This window comes from Triticum urartu, chromosome 4, assembly GCF_003073215.2.
Source record: "Triticum urartu cultivar G1812 chromosome 4, Tu2.1, whole genome shotgun sequence".
Classification (NCBI taxonomy): Eukaryota; Viridiplantae; Streptophyta; class Magnoliopsida; order Poales; family Poaceae; genus Triticum; species Triticum urartu.
In genome coordinates, this window is record NC_053025.1 from 609949789 (window position 1) to 609971991 (window position 22203).

General features: G+C 43.6%; 1 protein-coding gene, 1 non-coding gene and 1 pseudogene across 2 annotated transcripts; 1 reads left to right on the forward strand and 2 right to left on the reverse strand.

Annotated features, from left to right (window-relative positions):
- Positions 1 to 1704: 1704 nt before the first annotated feature.
- On the reverse strand, positions 1705 to 3055 carry LOC125554414. Its single transcript, XM_048717978.1, has 2 exons — positions 2369 to 3055; positions 1705 to 2038 (listed from the first exon to the last, which is right to left on the reverse strand). The coding sequence occupies exons 1-2, from the start codon at positions 3039 to 3041 to the stop codon at positions 1998 to 2000; spliced, it is 714 nt and encodes a 237-aa protein (XP_048573935.1). The 5' UTR covers positions 3042 to 3055; the 3' UTR covers positions 1705 to 1997.
- A 1869-nt stretch (positions 3056 to 4924) lies between these two features.
- On the reverse strand, positions 4925 to 6181 carry LOC125554990 (annotated as a pseudogene).
- Positions 6182 to 18351: 12170 nt separating this feature from the next.
- Positions 18352 to 18433, forward strand: TRNAS-CGA. The gene has a single exon. It is a non-coding gene; the product is annotated as a tRNA-Ser (tRNA).
- The last annotated feature ends 3770 nt before the right edge of the window (positions 18434 to 22203 follow it).

Sequence of the window (22203 nt, forward strand, 5' to 3'; positions counted from 1 at the left end):
TGACATATGAACCTTTCCTATTATTTTGAAATGTTGGAATCCCCTTTGTGGATTACTAGCAAAAAGGCCCGTGCGTTGCAACGAGAGAAAAAAAAATCCTTTCATATCTCTAGCTGGGTGCATGGCCGGTTCGCAGGTTATGAGATCGAATCCTCCCATCGGCAATTTTATTTTTTGCCAACTCTCCGGACCTGAGCCTTAGTGCACCGCCAGGTGGGCTTTCTCCGTTGGACCAAAACGGATGGCAAGTAACGAAACCAAATAGCGTACGTGAAATTAATTGAAGCGGGACCAAACGAAACGGGACCAAACCAAGAATATCACCTCCCTTTAATAGTAGGTATAGATATAGATAAACTAGCCTATGAATTCTTTGTAAATCTTTTTGTTATTTGGTAACTGCAGGAAAGCCTAATAGTGGATTTAAAAATTTGCCATGATCCTCACGTGTTAAGATACTATCTTAGTAATAACCTTTGATTGCTCAGTGAACTCTATACCCGCTATGAAGTATATGGAGGAGAGATTAGGCAGTTAAATGCAGAATTCTGGAAATACTGAATCTTTCATGTGCAATCAAAAGCATCTGGAGTCTCAGCCACATAACACATTACCATGTTAAGCTTCAGAATGTATCCCGTCAAGTCGAGTCCAGCACATAGCGGTTAGGACCATATTCCACACCCTAATGAACAATTACAATTGCCTAAAAGCACGTATCGTATCGAGTCCCACAATTTGATATGGAGAACAAAAAACTGCAGAAGAACAATGCCCACATAATATGTGTCACCATGGTGGGGTGGGATCAATCATCACCATGTATAGCTAATTTACTAGAGTGGCATATTGCTCTTCAACATACTCAGCCAACATAACAAGCAATTCTCAAGCAATGTGAAAATTATAAAATCCAAATATATTATCCCTCTGTAAAGAAAACAGATTACCAACGACCAAACACCCACACATGAAGAAAATATTAAAGAGAGAAGAGGAGGCAACTCATTTTGCCCATGAAGAATGAACAGAGTTAATTAGGTATCAGGCATTTGGAACAGAGCCTTGCCTCTTCCATAAATATAGGTCAAGAATGCACATAGAAATGTGTGTTGATGCTTTTGAGTGAAAGATCTTGTCTAAGAAATAAGGAAACTCCGTGAACCCAGTCTGGAAATTATAACAAATTAAAACAGTTGCAATGAACACTGTAGCCTAGCAGTATGTGTGACAAAACATATATATCTTCATCTCACTACATGGGCATTGCAGTCTACTGTTATATTCACCGTAGGCTTAAAATATGCAACAAATAGCAGCCTAATACCTAATAGATTTGTGGAGCATCTATAGCAGTAAAACCTCTGAGATCTTCATGCAACTCAGATCCTGCCATACTGTCAGTTCCCTCAACTTACAGCTCAATATTTCAGTTTACATGCTATACTCTTCACTCTTCAGTAACATTGCTTGCTGGATACAAACAAGGAACTGCATGCTATACTCTTTACTCTTCAGTAACATCAGCACTTGACCTCTAGCACTAATCAAATTCACAAAATTAATTAAGTCATACCAGTGAGCCAGCATGCAGAAACCATCGCAGTTTCTTGGCAACGGAAATCACTACCTCTAAACATGCCATCATCCATGTTCTCTGTTTTCGCTCAAAGCTACGAGAGCAAACTGTAGAGTTTTTACAATGGTAAGACAAAGCCAGTGCCCACGGTACATTTTCAAGCTAATTAAAAAACTAAGCAAATAACTGATGCTGAAGAAATTGGAAGTTCATTACGAGATAATTCATTAGCCTGCTTACACACACCATTAACGCAGGGAAAATCTCAAACTTGCTGACAAAATCCAAAAACACTGAGAAAATAAGCACCACTGCATTAAAACAGTTACCGAATACTGACACCGATCACAAGACCCATGTCGCCTTCAAATAGTCATTTCTCATGTTGATGAGAATGGACTCCTGCCCTTAAGCATATTCAAGCATATGTTGTCAATGGCTTGCAGGGCGTCACCTTTTCTGCAAACATGGATTTATCAGTGTGATTCCAAAAAGTAGAAGACATGGTACTATATTAAATTGCACTCATAGGTAGGCATAAGAATAATTAGGTGTAACATTCGAGTGTACATAGCACTGAAAGTTTGCTCGAGCATATATATATATATATATATATATATATATATATATATATATATATATATATATATATATATATATATTCGAGAATGATACATAAAAAATAACTACCCATCTGCCTAAACATTGAAACTAAATCGTTCACCAACTGGTATACTCATTACTGAAGAACTGTTCCAAATCACAGAAGAAAAGGGCATATAGATATACCTTGCCGATTGTAGAAGCTCATGTATGGAATCAAAGAGCGGAAATTTTCTCTCTTCCATAGCTTCTTCCACCGTAGTGTCTTCAAATTAATCTCGTAGATGCCAAGATCTATGGTCACGAAAATGATATCATGGCCTTCCACAGACCCAATAACGCTAATTCTTTTCTTGGGATTTTGAATGGGGAGAAGTTCCTTGAGATCGATGACTTTACGCTGAGTCCATGACGCAACTCCGTGGGAACCTATCTGTCTTGACCATAGGTGGAGGATTAACCCACCCAAGTGTGCCAACCCCAAGCTGCCATCCTCCATTGCCATGAGGATAGCGGGCCAGACAATGGCCGGCCTCGTAAGCGGCGCATCAATCAGTGATAAGCAATTAGAGCTCAAGTCGTACTTGAGAATCCCTACACGCTCATCATCAAACGTAAGCCTGAAGTGAAGTGCGTTGTCGACGAGGACAGGAGGCAGTGAATCAATGAGCGGATCGGCTATAACAAGATGAAGAGCAGAGCACGGCTTGCTCCATCCATCAAAATGAGAATCAGAGCCCGGCTCGCTCCACTCGGCCGTCACGGGCGAGGACACACACACATGTGCAACACAATCACCATCATCCTCATTCATGTCCAGGTTGACGACGACAACCCGGAAGGGGCCCTCATATGGCATGCACGGTGGTCGCAGCCCCTCACAGCGCAGAGCACCGCGGCGCCGACATAGCTGACGGGCGCCTCCAGCTTCATCCGGCGGCCTGTCATGGGGTCCCAAACGACGAGCCCCGTGTAGTTCCCGAGGAGGACGCGGCCATGGCGGCAGTCCCACGGAGTGTAGTCGCGGTCCCAGCCATCGGCGGCGGGGATGAGCGCGCCGAATTTCGCGGTGGGGACGAAGTTTGCCGCGGGGTCATCCTCCTTGGGGCCGCCAAAAAAGAGCCAGTTGTAGAGGAATCCCAGCATCGGGGGAGCTCCATGGAAGTCGCGGTAGAGGCCGCGGAAGCGAGCGCCGGAGAGGAGGCCCAGCCAGAGCTTGCAGGCGAGGGAGGCGCGCACGAGGTGCTCGGGCTCGTCCGGCGGGAGGCGGAGGAAGATCTCCTCGAGAAGCTCGTCCGGCAGCGCCGGCGGCGGCGGTGGCATGGTCGGTGGCGGCGGCGAGGGTTTCGGGCGGGGAAATGTTTGGGCTGGTGCGCTGGGTGGAATGGAAGGGCGAGTGTGTACTGTGTTGTGTGCTGCTCAGTTTTCTCCGATCGGCCTCTTCTACTTTGGGCTTTCTTGTTTTATTGGGCTTTGGGCTTTCAGATTTCAACATTTTTCAGGCCCAAAGTAGCAACATTTCTACATATCATCTTTTTATTAAAGGTTTTAAAAATCATGTTTGTGTTTCCCTAGATTATGTTAATTTGCTCCAGATATTTTGATTTGAATATTTAGTATCATGTATAAATCTTTGGACATTTAGTTTGCCTAGATATAAAAAAATCCTAGGTTTTTAGTTAGTGGTTACAAAATCATAATTGCATTAAGGATATTTTTGAGCACTCAAATTATGACTTTTTATTTTTTGAAACATATGTGGTATATGGTACCAAAGGAGGAAGCGGCTTGGGGAGGGTGCGACGGCCATGGGTGGCATTGGAGGGAGGTTCCTTGGGGCTGGAAGAAGACGGTTTGAGGAGGAAGAAGCCTCCTGAGCACTTTAATTGACACCCAATGTTTTACCACTGCATAATAGTCGCCCCCTTTGATTTGCCAAAGCACGAGACAGTCATTGATAAATTCAATGCCATGGTCCCTTTTTACAATTTTGTCATGATGGTATTGATGAAAACAATTGTACTTTCATTTGAAAAACATAATTGTCGCCCCCTTTAATGTTTGCAGAGAATGTTATCTGTTAGGAGCGTTGCCTGCTGAATCTGGATTAATTTTGCAACCTCAGTTGGAAAGAGAGGAGCTTTTGTTTCTGCCTGAATGCCTGAAGAGGAGAGTTGACAGCAGCACAACTTGCCATGATCATCCTGCTTTCTGTAAATGCTGATTGCTAGCCTATATCAGGTTGCAGAGAGGAACTCTTCCCAGGAGCATCTGCAACAAACTTAAAGTCTGCAATGTTCAAGTCAGTTTTAATGGTAGCTCCCCCGAGGGGGGTCAGTCATCAACATCTGCCCATCAACACTTAGCAGGTAAAACTAATTAAATCTACAAGATTAATCAGGACACATCAGCACGCCAACATGCAGAAATCATCATAGCTGACGCATTGGATAAGAGTCCATTGAGATGAATCTAAAGAATGGATAAGAGTCAGGACAGCAAACTGTAGAGTACATGGCTACTAACAACAGAGGACATAGCTGACGCTGCAAGAAATTGGAGGTTCATTACAAGATAACTCATGCGTCCGCTTACACATAGCTACTGACGGGGAAATTATAAGCTTAGTGGCAAAAGCCAACAACAGTATGAAAAACAAGCACCACTGCAGAAAACCAACTACAGTAGTACTAAATAGCACCACTGCATCCTCCAACCCCAAGCATACTCAACCATACATTGTCAGTGCGCCACATCGCCGGGGATCACTCTTTCTGCAACTGTAAATTTGTCAGTGTAATTCCAAAAAGGAGATGACATGATATTATATAAAATTGCCAATGAGTAAGCATAATTAGTCATAGTTACACAGAACTCAAAGTTTGCTCGAGCACATTTCAAATATACCTTGTGGATCGTAGAAACACATGTACGGAATCAAACGACGAAGCTTTTCTCTCTTCTGTAGCTTGTTCCACCATAGAGTCTTGAGATCAATCTCATAGATGTCAGGGCCCATGGTCACGAAAATGAAATCACTGCCTTCCACGGATCCAATCAGTCTAAGTCTTTTATTGAGATTTTGAACGGGGAGATGGTTATTAAGATCAATGACTGTGCGCCGAGTCCATGATGCAACTCCATCGGAACCCATCTGCCTTGAGCACAGGTGGAGGGTTAACTTGTCCACATCTGCAAACCCCAAAGTGCCATCCTCCATCGCCATGAGGATAGCAGTATGAGTAATGACGAAACCCACAAGCGGCACATCAATCGGTGATAAGGAATTAGAGCTCAAGTCGTACTTGAGAACTCCTACACGATCATCATCATATGCAAGCTTGAAGTGAAGTGCATCTTCAATGAGGACAGGGCGCATATCGTCTATGACGGCTTGCTCAAGTCACCGGTCACCGGCAAGGACACACAGGCGCTTGCAACGCACTCACCAGATTCAGTTTTGTCCAGGCCGATGAAGACCACCTGGAAGGGGCCTCCGTGGCAGGCACGCGCACGGTGGTCACAGCCGCTGACGGTGCAGAGCACCGCGGCCCCGTAGCTGTCGTCCACCGGGTCGGGCGCGTCCATCTCCCTCCGGCAGCCCGTCATGGGATCCCAAACGACGAGCGGGATGGGTTGGTAAGTCAGATTGGGATTGCCGAGGAGAACGCGGCCATGGCGGCAGTCCCACGGAGCGTAGTCCCAGTCCCCCCAGTCGTCGTCGGGTATGCGCGCACGGAATTTCGTGGTGGGGAAGAAGCGTGGGATGTTATCTCCCACCTGACGGACGGAGTTGGAGCGCCAGGAACAAAGGAAACCCAGCATTGGGGGAGCTCCATGGAAGTCGCGGTAGCGAGCACGGAAGCGAGGGCCGGAGAGGAGGCCGAGCCAGACCTTGCTGACGAGGGAGGCGCGCAGAAGGTGTTCGGGCTCGTCCGGCGGGAGGCGGAAGAAGACCTCCTCGAGGAGCTCGTCCGGCAGCGGCGGCAGCGGCGGCATAGTGGGTCGAGGCGGCGAGGGTTTCCGATGAGGCAAATTCTGGAGCTGGTGCGCGCGGCGGGTGAAGGGGAATCCGACGGGTGGGGCCGGGGCGACAGTGAGGTGCTCTCATTTTTCTCTGATCGGCTAGAGGCAAATATAAGATTGCCTCTGATCAAACATTCTTGGATTAGTGAGCTAATTTATTAGTCTGTCTAGTTATAAAAATTGTTTTCCTCGATTTTTTGTAAGTGAGCTAATTTTCCCGGAGAAATTGTTTTTTCTCTTCTGGATTTTCTTTAATGGTAAAGAAAATGATCTCTTTGGCGTGCTATATGGGTTTGACACTTGAGCGATGAATATCCACCCGCCATAGAGCTGAGGGGACAAAGTTGGACTCCAACAATAGTCAGGGACCATAAATTTTCTTTTCCCATTTTGAAGGAACATTTCCAAGTAGTAAAGTGTCATCACATTAACCCTTAAAAAATTCATCACATTGTCCGTCTTCGAAAAATATAAGGTCATGTCAATATCCATGTCCCGACCGTAAATATCTCACCAAAATTAATGAGGAGGTGGGCAGGTGGTCCTTGGAGAGGAGAGGATGCAGTGAGAGTTGTAGGTGTCATCCGGAGGCTTCGGTGGGTTGAGGTCGGCGGTACGACAAGCTCATCATGATGATGGGGAGGAGGAGCTTGGCGTTAGGGGCAACGCGAGTTAGACGGGAGGACGAGTTTGCCATGACGGCATGATAAGGATCAGGGCTATTCGAGATCAAAGTGCCCGGAGGAGCGACCGACGAAAGGGTCGCCGCTATGGTTTTGACGACGAGGAAAATGTGTAGGCGATGCGCTTTATTTTGTTCATGGTTGTCTACTTGAGAGTAAACTGACATCTTTGGCGGTGGCATATTTTGAAAATTAGCGAGAACTCTATGAATCACGGTTCTCTCGATCGTGTAAATAGCCCTCTTCGTTTTTTGTACTACATATGTCCTCTGATCTGTTAACTGACATGGGCTCCTTTTTTTCACCCTGTTCCCCAGCAAACAGCACCTGACGACACTAGTAGCCAGTACAAGTTCAGTTCACAAGGCCAACATGCAGAAGCCATCATGCACTACTGATTCTTTCTATAAATTTTTGAGACACTAATACACGTTTAAGAGTTCATTACCAAAATGATACGTAAACACACGACAACAAATATATATATAGTCCTGCTGGATTTCGAAGTAACTTCAGACAATAGTTCATTTTCCTGTGTTCTAAACCGCACAGCAGTGACCACAGTAGTACAAGTCCAGAACCAAAGTAGAAGTGCACATTATAGTGCAGAAACTGCCAAGGTGAAATACCACCAACCTTCTGCCAGTTTCATCTGAAACCATCCGACCTACTCCCTTCGTTCCGAATTACTTGTCTTAAATTTGTCTAGATACGGAAATATCTAGTACTAAAATAAGTCTAGATACATCCGTATGTAGACAAATCCAAGACAAGTAATTCGGAACGGAGGGAGTAGCAGTCTGGCACCACTTTCTGCCAGTACAACTCTAGATATCCTGCCCACTTGAGGAACTGAGCTGAGGAACAGTACGGGTAAGCATTAAGAGACTTCCTCCTTAAATGCCAGCAAAAGATTTCCTCCTTAAATGCAAAAGCATTACAAGACGGCTTTAGCAGTGATATACTACTAATCATTTTACTAGGAGAAAGGGAATTTGCATTCATAATCTTGGCAACTAGTACTACTTGAGACAAACGGAAACCCAACTTAACAGTGAAACACAAGTATTATACTTGAGCTGACAAGAGCATAATGACAAACTGAAACCCTCAAACTGTTATCCCTTATCTAGTGCATTATACTTGAGCTGACAACAGCATAATGCCCTGGATGCAAGACATAGACCTGCAACCTTGGTGATATGAATATATTGATTGTAATGCCATTGTGGAAAAGTTAAGTGAGCCCGGATTTACAATCAGATTACAGAAACCACTAGCTCTGGTCATGCCCCCATCATCTGCTCAACAGCTGTACCCCTTTTTGGGGATGAATTTGGAGATCGGATCAAATCTTGGAGAATAGTTATTTCCTTAATACGATTTTAAAGCCTTCTTGTTAATATGAAGTTTGGCAAAACACTGTCAATGCCACAAAACTCTCAAAACAATCAAACTACACCTACAGATTTGGGTACATCTACGGTAGGACCTTGGAGCTTAAAACCTAGTTACATGCCAGCTTGGCCGTGCTCTGCCTAGAGTTATTGCAGCACTATGAACGTCTCAAACAGTATAATATGAGCATCCAACCAGTATAAATGTATACACTGAGAGCATTCGCTGCAATTCTAGTAACAACATCAAAATTAAGGAGAGATAGATCAGGGTACACAAATAAGTTCCATATTCTGAGAAAAGAACAAGTGATAAAATGTATAGCTGGGGATGATCCAAATTCCTAGAGTTGCAGAAAACATATGCAGTTCAAAACTTCAGTAACAACAGGATTTGACATGTAGCACTAACTAAATCCACTGGACTATTAATTACGACACATCTGCAACAAGAGGAGTTTTCACTGACACATCTGCAAGCCAACATGCAGAAAGTATGTCACATGATCCCTTCAGAGATAGAACCACTAACTCTGGACATTCTCTCATAATTTACTCATGAGTTTGACCTCTTGTGCAAGATGAATTTAGTGTTAAGTTCTCTGGATCGGGGTAGGCTAGATCAATCCGGTAACCTACCTTCTGCCTTGCCTTGCGAGCTTGAACCAGCAGCCATGGTGATGTTGTGGCGGCTGTGATGGCAGTGAGATGGCGGCGGTGGTGTGCTTCCCGTGAGCACCGCGCTAACCCTAGATCAGTAGGGAATATCGGTGGGGTTTGCGGCAGCGATTAACCTCGTAAGTCGTGCCCCGGGCCCCACCTCTGTTTATATAGCGCGGGTCATAGGGGCCCACCAACCATAATGAATTGGGCGCCCCCGATCAGGGCGCATTGACCAAGGGCCTGGCACGCCGTTGGGCCTGCTCAGAGGAGATCAACCTAACATTCTCCCCCTTGATCTCAACTTTACTTTTAGCTTTATACTTTCTAGTTTATTTGTTTCATCACATATTGGTACATAGAGCATGTTTCATCGTCATAGCTTAATTGCCGATAGAATCATACAGCTACAACATACGTTATGTTCGGAAGCAAATTATGTTCCTTTTGGGCCTATCCAGAAATCATAAGGCTTTCCCTTAAACCCATGCCGGCTAAGTGTTCCTTGAACACATTGGGTGGTAAGCCTTTCGTTAGCGGATCCGCAAGCATATCTTTTGTCCTTATATGCTCGAGACTTATAGTTTGATCCTGGATTTTATCTTTCACAACATAATACCTTATCTCTATTGTTTTGGCAACATTACTCGACTTGTTGTTGTGAGCATAGAATACTGCGGGCTGGTTATTACAGTACATCTTTAGTGGTTTGTGAATATAATCTACCACTTTCAAGTCGGGTACAAATTTCTTTAGCCATATCGCCTGCCCCGTGGCTTCGAAGCATGCTATGAATTCTGCATACATCGTGGATGATGCAACTATCGACTGTTTGGAGCTTTTCCACGAAATAGCTCCCCCAGCGAGAGTGAAGACGTATCCTGACATGGATTTTCTATCATCTATGTCCCCCGCAAAATCTACGGCTGAATACCCTTTTGTCTCTAGGGAATCACTTCTCTTGTATATTAGCATGTAGTCCTCCATGCCTTGCGCATAACGCAATGCTTTCTTTACCATCTTCCAGTGCTCCATGCCTGGATTCTCTTGGTATCTACCGAGTACCCCGGTGATAAAAGCTAAGTCAGGGCGAGTGCGCACTTGTGCATACTGTAAGCTGCCAACTGTCGAAGCATATGATACTGCTTTCATTTGATCGATCTCGTACTGATTCTTGGGACATTGGAATTTCCCAAAACTATCGCCCTTGACTATAGGAGCAGGTGTGGCTTTACTCGCATGCATATTATACTTTTTAAGAACCTTTTCTAAATATGCTTTCTGCGATAGTCCTAAGACTCCATTATTCCTATCTCGGTGAATTTCTATGCCCAAAACATATGATGCTTCACCAAGATATTATGTCAAAATTTGAGGATAAATATTTCTTTGTTTCTTGTAGTAGACTAACATCACTACTAGCGAGCAGGATATCATCCACATACAAGATTAGGAAAATATATTTCCCATTTTTAAACTTTGCATAAATGCAATTATCCTCAAGTTTTCTTTAAATCCAAAACTTTTAATCGTTTGATTAAACTTTAGATACCACTGCCGAGAGGCTTGTCTTAATCCATAAATGGATTTCTTCAAGCGGCATCCCATATTTTCCTTGCCTTCCATGATAAAACCCTTAGGTTGTTTCATGTAGACATTTTCTTTTAAATCCCCATTGAGAAATGCCGTCTTAACATCCATTTGATCTAACTCTAAATCAAAATGAGCAACTAATGCCATTATGATTCTGAAGGAATCCTTACATGAGACGGGAGAAAATGTCTCATTGTAATCTATCCCTTCTCTCTGTGTAAATCCTTTTGCCACGAGTCATGCTTTATACTTTTCTATATTCCCTTTAGAGTCATACTTAATTTTGTAGATCCATTTACAACCTACTGTTTTGGCTCCTTTAGGAATTTCCTCTAAGTCCCAAACATTGTTGGAACTCATCGATTTCATCTCGTCTTCCATTGCCTTCATCCACTTCGATGAATGAGGGCTTCTCATGGCTTCTTCATATGAGGTGGGATCTTTTTCCATATGAACCATTTCTGTGTTATAAACTTTAAAGTCAGTAGAAATAGCTGACTTTCTTGGTCTTGTAGACCTTCTAAGGGCCTCAGTTTCTGGCACACTCTGTGTCTCAACTTCTGGCACTTCTTCTAAAATTTGTTGTTGCACATCCCTTTCATGCTCAACAACGGGTTCAGTCGGCTCCTGACGGATAGGTTCCGGGTCTACTCCCATAGTTGTCATGGGTGGAGTTACAACTGGTAGTGAGAAAATTGGCTCCTGAATCATCGGATTAGGTGCATGCACCCTCTTCTCCTCAAGATCAATTTTCCGAGCTACCAAGCTCCCCCTCATCATTTTGTCCTCTAAGAAGACTGCATGTCTCATTTCTACAAACTTTGTATATCTGTCTGGGCAGTAGAAACGAAAACCTTTTGATATGTCTGGATAGCCAATGAAGTGGCAATTTACTGTTTTGGGATCTAACTTTGCAATGTTTGGATTAAACATTTTGGCCTCAGCAGAGCACCCCCACACACTAAAGTGTTGTAGGGAGGGCATCCTTCCTGTCCATAGCTCGTACGGTGTTTTGGGCACCGACTTGCTTGGTACTCTATTGAGAATGTGAATGGCGGTTTTAAGCACCTCCATCCATAATCCCAATGGCAAGTTGGAATAACTCATCATGCTGCGCACCATATCCATAAGTGTACGGTTGCGCATTTCAGCTACTCCATTCTTTTCTCCTAGAGTGGGATACATTAAAAGCACATGAGTTATCATATCTTTCTCTTGCCAGAATTTCTCCCGCCATACAGGTTTTTTGACATAATATTATGTCAGCTTTACCCCATTACACATGTATTTTCCCAAACTTTTCCCGCCATGCAGGTTTTATCATAATCATCTTTTCCCGCCATGCGGGTAATTCCCTGTAAGGGAACATAAATGCCAGAATTGGCTTTTTTGACTGCATATCCAATCATCAAATTTAGGAATAAATCCGAATGCTCTTTGACACACATGCTTGATCGACGTTGGTCAAATTAAACACGTATGTTGCTTGTTTCATCTCAAATCATGTTGACTGAAAAATCTTCTTCATAGAGAGTACATGAAAGACATTCATCAACCAAGACTCTCAATGATCTATTTCTTTTCTTTTGATGCAATTCTTTAGAGAGAACATACTCCCTCCCTCATGTTATGACCTTTCTTGGTCATCTTTCTGGTCACAAGTATCCAGCCATTCTCTTTCACGAATGAAAGCATGGAAAACTTTTAGTCTGAGAAAACTTAGCCAATAATCAACAATAATGGGCATAAAAATAACCCTGCGTTGGTCTGGTTAAAAGAAATGCACATTAAACTTTTTGAAACTTTCTTTTATATTCTAAATCACCGTTGTGGCAGAATTAGAATAAACATCATCCTTCTGCATTAATTCCATATCACCGTTGGGCGGAAATGTAAATAATGCATATAACTCATAAACAATGTGATGATAGTATTTCTATTAAACAACTTTGCTAAGAATTAATCATCATCATTAACTTTATTGCAGCGATAACAAGAAATGTACATTTCTCTAGTTCAAGAGCATTTCTTGATCTTTATACGTTCTCGGGAAATTAATCACTTTGATACAAAATTTATCAGAGATTTAAACTTTGAACATAAGACTCAGACTTATGGCACTGTTATCATCAACGTTGGTCAGAAAATAACAATACCATATTTTAACTTTAAAACAAATATCTTTCTTTTATCATAGCGGAAACTATCTGCATCTTATTTCACCCACAGGGGTAAAACATTGCTAAGAGCATTTCTTCTAATTAAATTTTCCCGTTGGTTCCAATTTAATTGGAGGATGAAACTCTTACTTTGCAGCGGAAACTTTACAATATTCTATTCAAAAACAATTCTGTACTCTTTTACTCTCTAAACAATTTTAACCGGTTGGTTCAAAAATGCATTAGAGAAGCAACAATTTAATCTTTTACTTTAGTTCTATTCACTTTTAAAAGAGCACTTTTATTTTCAATAATAAAACATGATCATGTTATCAACAACGTTGGTCATAAAAATAACATAATCATTTCATTTCAATAATTACGTTAATATGCTCTTTAAATATAATTCTATCTAAACTTTTATTTTCTTTGTAAAAGAGTACTATTAATTATTTACGCAGCGGAAAAACATGAATAAAAAATCATGAACTTTTTATACTCTTTACAGAAACTTTACTTTTACTAAAGAAAATATTATGAACTTTATTATTTCTTTATAAAATTCATGAACATTTCTTTTTCTGAAAAAATTTCTATTTTCATTTTCAGAAAAAAAAATCTGTTTACTTTCTATTTTCATTTTCAGAAACTTTTTCTGTTTACAGAAAACAGATAAAACGAAGAGAAAACAAAACTGCAGCGCAGAGCAAGCCTTTGATTCGGCCTAGGCCGCCGGCCTCAGCCCAGCTCACGTGGGCTGCGCCTGTGGCTGCGCCCGCGCCGCCGCTCCCGGCATCTGGCTCTTTTGGCCCAAAAGGCCCAGGCCGCGTTAGGTTTCCGATCGGGGCTGTCCATCGTGATCCGACGGTCCAGGGCCGATCTCGCCCGAACAAAAACCCCCACTGCGCCGCTCGGATCAAACCCTAACGCATTTCATTCCCTTTCCTGTCGCTCTTGCCCGCACGTTGAGCCACCGCGCCGCGCACGGTCGCCGGCCGCTCGGCAGCCGCGCCGCGCCTATCACCGGCGATGGCAACGAAAACGGCGTGCCGTGCCGGCCTTCTCTTCTTCCCTCTCCTAACGCGCCCCCGCTCTTCCTCTTTGTCCGCAGCAGCGGATCTGACCAGCGGTCCCGTCGCATCGCCGGCAAGCCGGAAACGGCATGGGACGCCGCCGCGGCGCGCGAACCTCGCCTCTCTTTTCTCCCTCCCTGCTTTCTCCATTCACCACAGAGAGAGAGAACGCTGGCTGGGCCCTCCTCTGCTCCCCTTGTTCTCGACGACGGCGGAGCACTCTACGATGGCGCCGTGGTCATCCCCTTCGCCGGTAGCGCGTTTTCCCTTGCGGTAAGCGCGCCACCGTCGAATGGATTGGCTGCATTGCCCTTTGCCCCTCTCGGGGTGGTTCTTCGTCCGGCGCCTCGGCTTGCCGATGCGCGCCCGGATCGAGAGGAACGGCGCGGCCATGACGGCGGCGTTACTTTCTCCGTTGAGAAATTTTCCTTTGCCCTGTTTAGGGTTCTTTGGGGAGGGATCTTTTTTCTTTCACTATTTATTCTTTGTACCGAAAATCGTAGGCTAGCATGGCCTGACACCATTGTTAAGTTCTCTGGATCGGGGTAGGCTAGATCAATCCGGTAACCTACCTTCTGCCTTGCCTTGCGAGCTTGAACCAGCAGCCATGGTGATGTTGTGGCGGCTGTGATGGCAGTGAGATGGCGGCGGCGGTGTGCTTCCCGTGAGCACCGCGCTAACACTAGATCGGTAAGGAATATCGGTGGGGTTTGCGGCAGCGATTAACCTCGTAAGTCGTGCCCTGGCCCCATCTCTGTTTATATAGCGCGGGTCATAGGGCCCATCAACCATAATGGGTTGGGCGTCCCCGATCAGGGCGCATTGACCACAGAGGAGATCAACCTAACATTTAGATAATGGATCAAAGCTTGGGAGGACAATGGATCAGAGAGTTATTTTAAATGGGTACATAGCTGGTGCGGCAAGAAATTAGATGTTCAGTACAAGGCAATCCATTCACACATAACGCACGCCACTAACATTAGGAATTTATAAAGCATACCGACGAAAGCTACCAAAACTATGAGAAAACAAGCACCATCGCACCAGACAAGCAGCCAGATACTTCATATTCATCACAAGACCATGTCGCCTCCAACTGGTCATCTTTGCTATTGATGACTGCCGTTATATTCAGTTCCTACGTCGTCAATGAGCCACATCGCAAGGGATCACCCTTTCTGCAAACGTAGATTTGTCAGTGTGATTCCAAAAAGGAGAAGACAAGACACTATAACATTCGATTGTACATAGCAGTAAAAGTTTGCTCAAGCCGATATATTACCACAAAATGAAACATCCAATGTAACCTTCAGTCTAATTAACCATTCAATTATTTTGTCTGTTTGGCTAACTAATATATAATTACTTAAGATTTGTCCTCAAATCATAAAAAAAAGGATAGATAGATATACCTTGTGGATGGTGGAAACTCATGTACGGAATCAATCTATAGAATTGTTCTCTCTTCCATCGCTTCTTCCACTGTAGCGACTTTATATTAATCTCGTAGACGCCAAGATCTGTGGTAACGAAAACGATATCACTGCCTTGCACGGACCCAATCAGTCTAAGTTTTTTTTCAGGATTTTGGATGGGAAGAAGGTTCCTGAGATCGATGACTCTAGGCTGAGTCCATGATGCAACTCCGTCGTAACCCATCTGTCTTGTCCACAGGTAGAAGGTTAACCTATGCACTTGTGCAAAACCCAAACTGCCGTCCTCCATGGCCATGAGGATGGCGAAATCGTCCCTGAGAGCCCATGCCCGTGGCGCATCAATCCGCGACAAGCAATTAGAGGTCAAGTTGTATTTGAGAATTCCTACTGTGCGATCACGTTCACCAATGCTATGCGTGAAGTAAAGTGTGTCTTGGATGAAGACAGGGGGCACTGGCGTGATGCCTGTATCAAGGCCAAGATCAAGACCAGGGCATGGCTCGCCCCACTCACCCGTGTCCAGCGAGGACACCCGCGCGTGTACAGTACAACGATCATCATCATCCGTGCTCATGCCGAAGAAGACAACCCGGAAGGGGCCCTGATGGCACGCGCGGTGGTCACATCCTGCCACGGCACAGAGCACGGCGGCTCCGCCGAAGTCGGTGTCCAAGGGCATATTGCATCCTTTGGGCGCTCCCAGCTTGGTCCGGCAGCCTGTCATGGGGTCCCAAACGATGAGCGGCATGGGCTCGCCATAGTCCCCAAGGAGAACGCGGCCATGCCGGCAGTCCAACACGCCGCACTCGGAGTCCTCCAAGTCCGGCCAGCCGTCGTCCGGAATGCGCCCGCTGAATTTTGTGGTGGGGAAGAACTGTGGGATGAGGAGGTCCTCCGACCGTTGGCGGGAGAACGGTGGCCAGGAATAAACGAAGCCCAGCATGGGGGGCGCTCCATGGAAGTCGCGGTACCGGCCGCGGAAGCTAGGCCCGGTGAGGAGGCCGAGCCAGAGCTTGCAGGCGAGGGAGGCGCGCGCGAGGTGCTCGGGCTCGTCTGGCGGGAGGCGGAAGAAGACCTCTTCGATGAGCTCGTCCGGCAGCGATAGTACTGGCGGCGGCGGCGGCGGCGGCATGGTCGATCGGTGGAGGTGAGGGTTTCGGGAGGGGATGGGAAGTGGGAGTCTGGGACGGAGGAGATAGCAGTAGCACTGCGGTTGAAATTGGCAACCGGAGGCAATCACGCGAGGCTGCCATTTCTGTACGGAAGAAGAAGGCGTTGCATGGCCAGCGACGTGATTGCAATGGCCCAAGGCCCAGGTGGAAAAGAAACTAAATTGAAGAGAGAGGACTTGCTTTGTGGGCCTGGGAAGAGAGATATTGAGCCAGGGAATTCGGCCAAGCCCGGCTGGAATTGCTTTTCCAATTAAAAGAAATGCTCTTCGAGCAGAGATTGATACCGCGAAGAAGGTGTTTTTAAGAGATTTCATTGTAATTCTTAATCATAAGAGTTACTATGGATTTTTTTTATTTTCGGTCCAGATCAGTGTACCTATAATTGTTACGAGTATGAATAAAATTACAGGTGTTTCTAAAAATTAAAAGAAATGCAGAAATCTACCTCAAAAGTTAAATAAATGCAGAAATAAATTTAAGTCAAAAGAAAGAGCAAATGGTCACTGAAAAACCTGAAACTTTACAAGTAAATCAAATTGGACATGGATCATCCAATAAAAATACTTCCAAAGACAGAAAATCCACATAGGTCATTATGGATTTTGTTTCCTCCTCTCATATGCGAAAATTAATTTCAAAACCTTTGGGATTAATTTGAGTAATCCCAATAAAATTAATTAGTAACACAATAAGATTATAAAGATCAAGTGATTTTAGTTTGCGTCTAGTCTAGTTTCAAATTTATTTCATAGACCCAATAAAATTTATTGGCAGCGTGATCGTGTTGATGTATCTGACAGACAATACCAACTAAATAAGCATGGATGCACGAAAATGTGTGTGACCTGGTCCAAGTGGTATAAGTTCAGGCTTAGGGTGGAACTAGAAGTGGTTTGCCCGATTTGCTGCGCCGTTACATATCAACATTAATCATCGTTACATATTAACACCTCGTGACCATTTATCGTTCTGTTGGAGTTGCCTTTTTTTGGAGATGTAAAATGTACTTTTTGAAGATGTAAAATTTTACATTTCCTGTTTTACATCTTCAAATTTGCATTTTCTATTGGAGATGCTCTAAGGCTGTAGCTGTTGCGAGCTAGGAGGCTGCCTGCTAGAACACACAAACAAGAGTTGCAAAGGCACGGCGACACCAAGCCATTGTTGTCAACTGCAATGAAGTCCAGATCTACTTTTGTGGCCATGCTGAAGAACGTTGAGGTTCGTTTTGTTGTTGCTAATCCGCCATCGCAGGCTTTCACGAGGTGTTACTCCATGGAGCGAGAGATGGTATGTTCATCCGAATTTCCTCGCTAGACGGTAGATTTTGTTGTGAAGATGACTTCCCCTTGCGCCCTGTTTTGTTCATCTAGATTGTTGCAGTACCTTGATTTTAGCTTGAGGGTATACCAAATTCAGTCCCTGTAACTAGTAAGCAGCGGATAGTAGAAGAGTGTGTCCATAAATTCAGTGTAAGAATGTCTAGAGAAGATTCAGAGCAAGAGATGGTATCTTCATCGGAGTTTCCTCGTTAGATGCAGATTCTGCTACGAAGAGGACTTCCCCGTGCGCCCCGTTTAGTTTATTTAGACTGTTGCAGCACCTTCATTTTAGTTTGACTGTTTGAGGGTATCACAAATTCACAATTCAATCCCTGGAACTGGTAGTGACTAGTGGAAGAATGTGTGCACAAAATTCAGTGTAGGAATGTGTACACGAATATTCAGTGTAAGAATGTCCACACCAGATTCAGTGTAAGAGTCTTATTGCCTTTTTTTTACCCCTAAAAAAAATTGGTAGTAGCCAGGAATTAAATGTGTGTACAGAAAAATAATTTCCTGTTGATTTGCTCTATTGTTTAGCTGCCGAACTGCACCATCTGTCTGGATTTGGGCATCTTGGTTTCTGCCCAGTGTGGATGTAAGTCATGTAATAAATAAAACTAGTTTCCAAAATAGGCATCAAAAGTCGATATGTCCGAGTGGTTAAGGAGACAGACTCGAAATCTGTTGGGCTTTGCCTGCGCAGGTTCGAATCCTGCTGTCGACGCTTTTTTTTTTCTTTTCTCCGTCGACAATTTTTTTTTGTTGCATTTGTGCCATTATTATTGTTCTGTACTCTGCTGCACGCATGGTTATGATATTTTCAATCTTTTTTGTCAATCATGCCCAAGGAACATATTTTTTGCAGTGACAACAGGCATATCTCTAACTCCTCTAACGGCCCCTTTTTGCCGAAAAATATTAGCAATAGTGATGGTCTAATAAAACATAGAACCGAAGTAGTGTAGTGTTAAAAATGTTCTTATATTATGGGACGGAGGGAGTATGTTTTTTTCATACAAACTGTTTCCTACATCTTACGCACCAAACAGTATTTGGCCTAAGATATAAGCGTAGTATATTATATAAGCAAGAATACGTCATGTCTCATTTGGGGCTGATGACCATTTCTTCCTTATCCTTCTCATGGAGTTTCACAGGCAGCGCACCATGAGTCACATTCCTCGCCTCCTTTCAGAATTTTCATCAAAAATTATTTGGGGCGAGAATATGCCATCTCTAATTCGCCTCATGACCATTTCTTGTTCATCCTTCTTGGGAAATTTTGAAGGCGGCGCACCATGAGCAGCGCATAAGTTACATTCCTCGTCTCCTTTTAGAACTATCTTACACAAGTTGGGAGATCGCTGGAGCACCGATCTTATGAGTGTAAATTGTTGTTCTAGTGACCTAAAGCCAACGAATACTAGCTCTTTCAAAATCCAATTCTTGGTGTGGTCAAAGTCCATCTCCCACTGAGGAGTCCTTCTTTCAAAGTTGTTCCGTCGTCTGCAATCCTCACTCACTTCATCCATATCGCATACATGTTCCCATACCTATTTGGATGAAAAATGGATACACATGTAGTTGGATAATGTTTAACAGCTTTCACCTAAATTTGTCAAGAATAGAAGCCTCTATATGTGGAGAACCAAACAAAAGGCAACATAATTTACAACTACGTTACCTCAATATGTAATATCTCGATAGATGGTGCCGCTGCAAGAAAGGCCATCGTCCATAAAATGTCAAATTCAACAAAAATACCACGCACAAACAACTTCCTTAGCTTGTTGAAAGCTGTGCATAGTTGCTTCATTTCAGGTTGCATCCAAAGCTGGTCAGAAGAAAACAATCAAGAGTGGATAATTTCCAAGCACAAAAATGAAGGTATCAAACATATTTAAGCTATGCTTAATCAATATCATGAATAAACACATCTAGCTATGAACTTTGATAGCTGTGATAACTAATGAATGCAAACAAAAATATGACCACTTCGCAAAAATAAACTACAACTTACATTTTCTCCTTCGAAATCCAATGTGAGAGTATGTACGCCTGTGGTTCCATGTATAAGCTCACTTAATTTAAGTTGATCTTTAGAGCATATTGCACCATATGCGAGTTCTAATTCTCCAAGAGACGGGGCAAAACCAAAGGCCAATGGCATATCTATATCTATACCTACTATTAAAGCAAGGTAATATTCTTAGTTTCGTCCCGCTTAGATGATTTTGTATTTAAGATATATAAACAAGATGGTACTATTTATAAGAAAATCCACGCAGCCCGTTAAAAATCGTTTCATAGGTCAGCTGGGCCAGAAGTCTCAACATGGCTGGGCTTCCCGGGGGTGCTAGTTTTGCGCCTGGGCCCGTGAAATTGCTTCAGCGAAGCATTGGTTCCAGCCCACTTATGGGCCATGAGGCAGGCAAGCCTTCTGAGGAATTGGTTCCTGCAGCTAAATGAGGAATTGAACTCACAATCTCATCTACAGCTGAAACTGCAGGCACCAACTGGGCTAAGCACCTGCATGTGATTACAATAGAGAGCTTTCCGTAAAAGTATCCTGAACAGCGAACGCACAACTTTTCACAGTTTCTTTTTCATCATAAGTTTCCACAGTTTAATAGTCCCACCTGGGCTATTTACAACAATTTCTACCAATTTAAATACGGTCTTGAGTTACCTGGCAATAAGCGAGCTCAGGAATCAACGAACAAAAAGTGAATACAGAGAAGGGCTCGAGGTGCATGAGCATGACATTAAACGGGGAATTATGGGCGTATAACTTGTGGCCATGCATGGGTATTAAATTTAATTGGAATAATTTGTGGGAGTTAATAAAGAGGCTATTATAGTAGTGCAGTCAGGGATGATTGGATTTAGCTTAGGCTCTGTTTGGTTCATAAGTCTTAGGACTTTTTCTAGTCCCAACTAAAAAGTCCCTAGTCCATAAAAATTCCATCCCTGTTTGTGTTTCCAGAGACTAAAAAGTCCCTAGTCCCTTTCTAGAGGTTATTAAATGACCATGTTGCCCCTAGTATATAGAATAATAACAATCAAACAACACCATGGGGTGGCGGGTCAATGGATGCATGGAGGGGCATTGTTGGAAAAGTCCCAAAAAGTCTCAAAAAAGACTCTCCTTGAGAGTCTTCTTCATTTAGTCCCAAATGCCTAGTTTAGTCCCTAAAAAGTCCCTCCCGTTTGGTAAAAAAAAGTCTCTAAAAGGGACTTTTTCTAGTCCCTACACAAAAAAGCCCCTGGAAACAAACACCCCCTTAGCCGTATAGGGGGTGCTGCTTCCCACCCACCTCACGCTTCCAAAATAGAAACCGCTAATTACGTGGGTTCACTCACCAAGAAACAAATTATGTGTCAACAAAAAGCCCCTGGAAACAAACACCCCCTTAGCCGTATAGGGGGTGCTGCTTCCATCTGTTGGAAACAGATTTTATTTCTGCTGCAATTGAAATTTGCTTCAATCTAAACTTATAAGTCTGCTTCCTGTTGATACATAATTTGTTTCTTTGCTACAGTCGACAAAATTGATTCCATTACAAAGACAAGTCTATGATTTGTTAACTTGACAAATACACCCATAAATTAGGCTAGATGCATATCATGTGTAGATGTAAAGTAATTAAATGGTAGAAGCCTGCATGTGGTGTAGTTGTATGAAGGTCCCAGATGAGGACGTGCCCTAACTTGTGGGATTAAACATTTGCTGTAATTTTAATTGGGTGTCCTCGTGTTGGCTTTTTTTAATAGAAGAAAACTCCATGAGCACCATGCGCTAGAGCCGAGGTTCGAACAAGGGTGGGCTGGCTGCATACTCAAGTGGCCAGACAACGGAGATGTGTCTTCCTTAGGTCTCAAAACGAAAGTGCCATTTCTTTAGGCGTACAAACTATTTTCAGACAATGCAATGTTTTTGGTGTAGTAAATATCTTCCGGGTTCATAAATCTTATATGCATGGATTAAATTGTTTCTGCAATTGCACCTACTATAATATTAACCCCTCTTCGTGTGCCCATGTCCAAACCCCTCCTTCATATGGTCTCGTTCAGCTACGACGGCAGTGCCCGTAAAATTAGCAAGCCGACTTGCTACCTATGAAGAGTTTGGCTTGCCACCGGGTGAGTTGTCAACGTAGTGGTGGAGGAACATCACACTGTCATCCTCCGGCAAGAGCTATCATGTCCCATGAGTCGCTTCTCGAAGAACCATGTTGATGAATCCTTTTTGACATTAGAGACTCTTCTCCTACGTTCCAGTTCATCATCCAAGCAATCTGGATTCATTACAGCTAGCATTTACGTACTCCATAACGAAGAATGAGTGGTTCAACATAGTTCTAATTTTTTAAACATAGTTCAAATCCACCCGTTGCAACGCACGGGCATATGTGCTAGTAGTTAAAAAACCAAGTATCTAAATTGCACTTCTCCAATTTCGGAAGGCATGCTACCTCAAGTTTCACAAAGCCA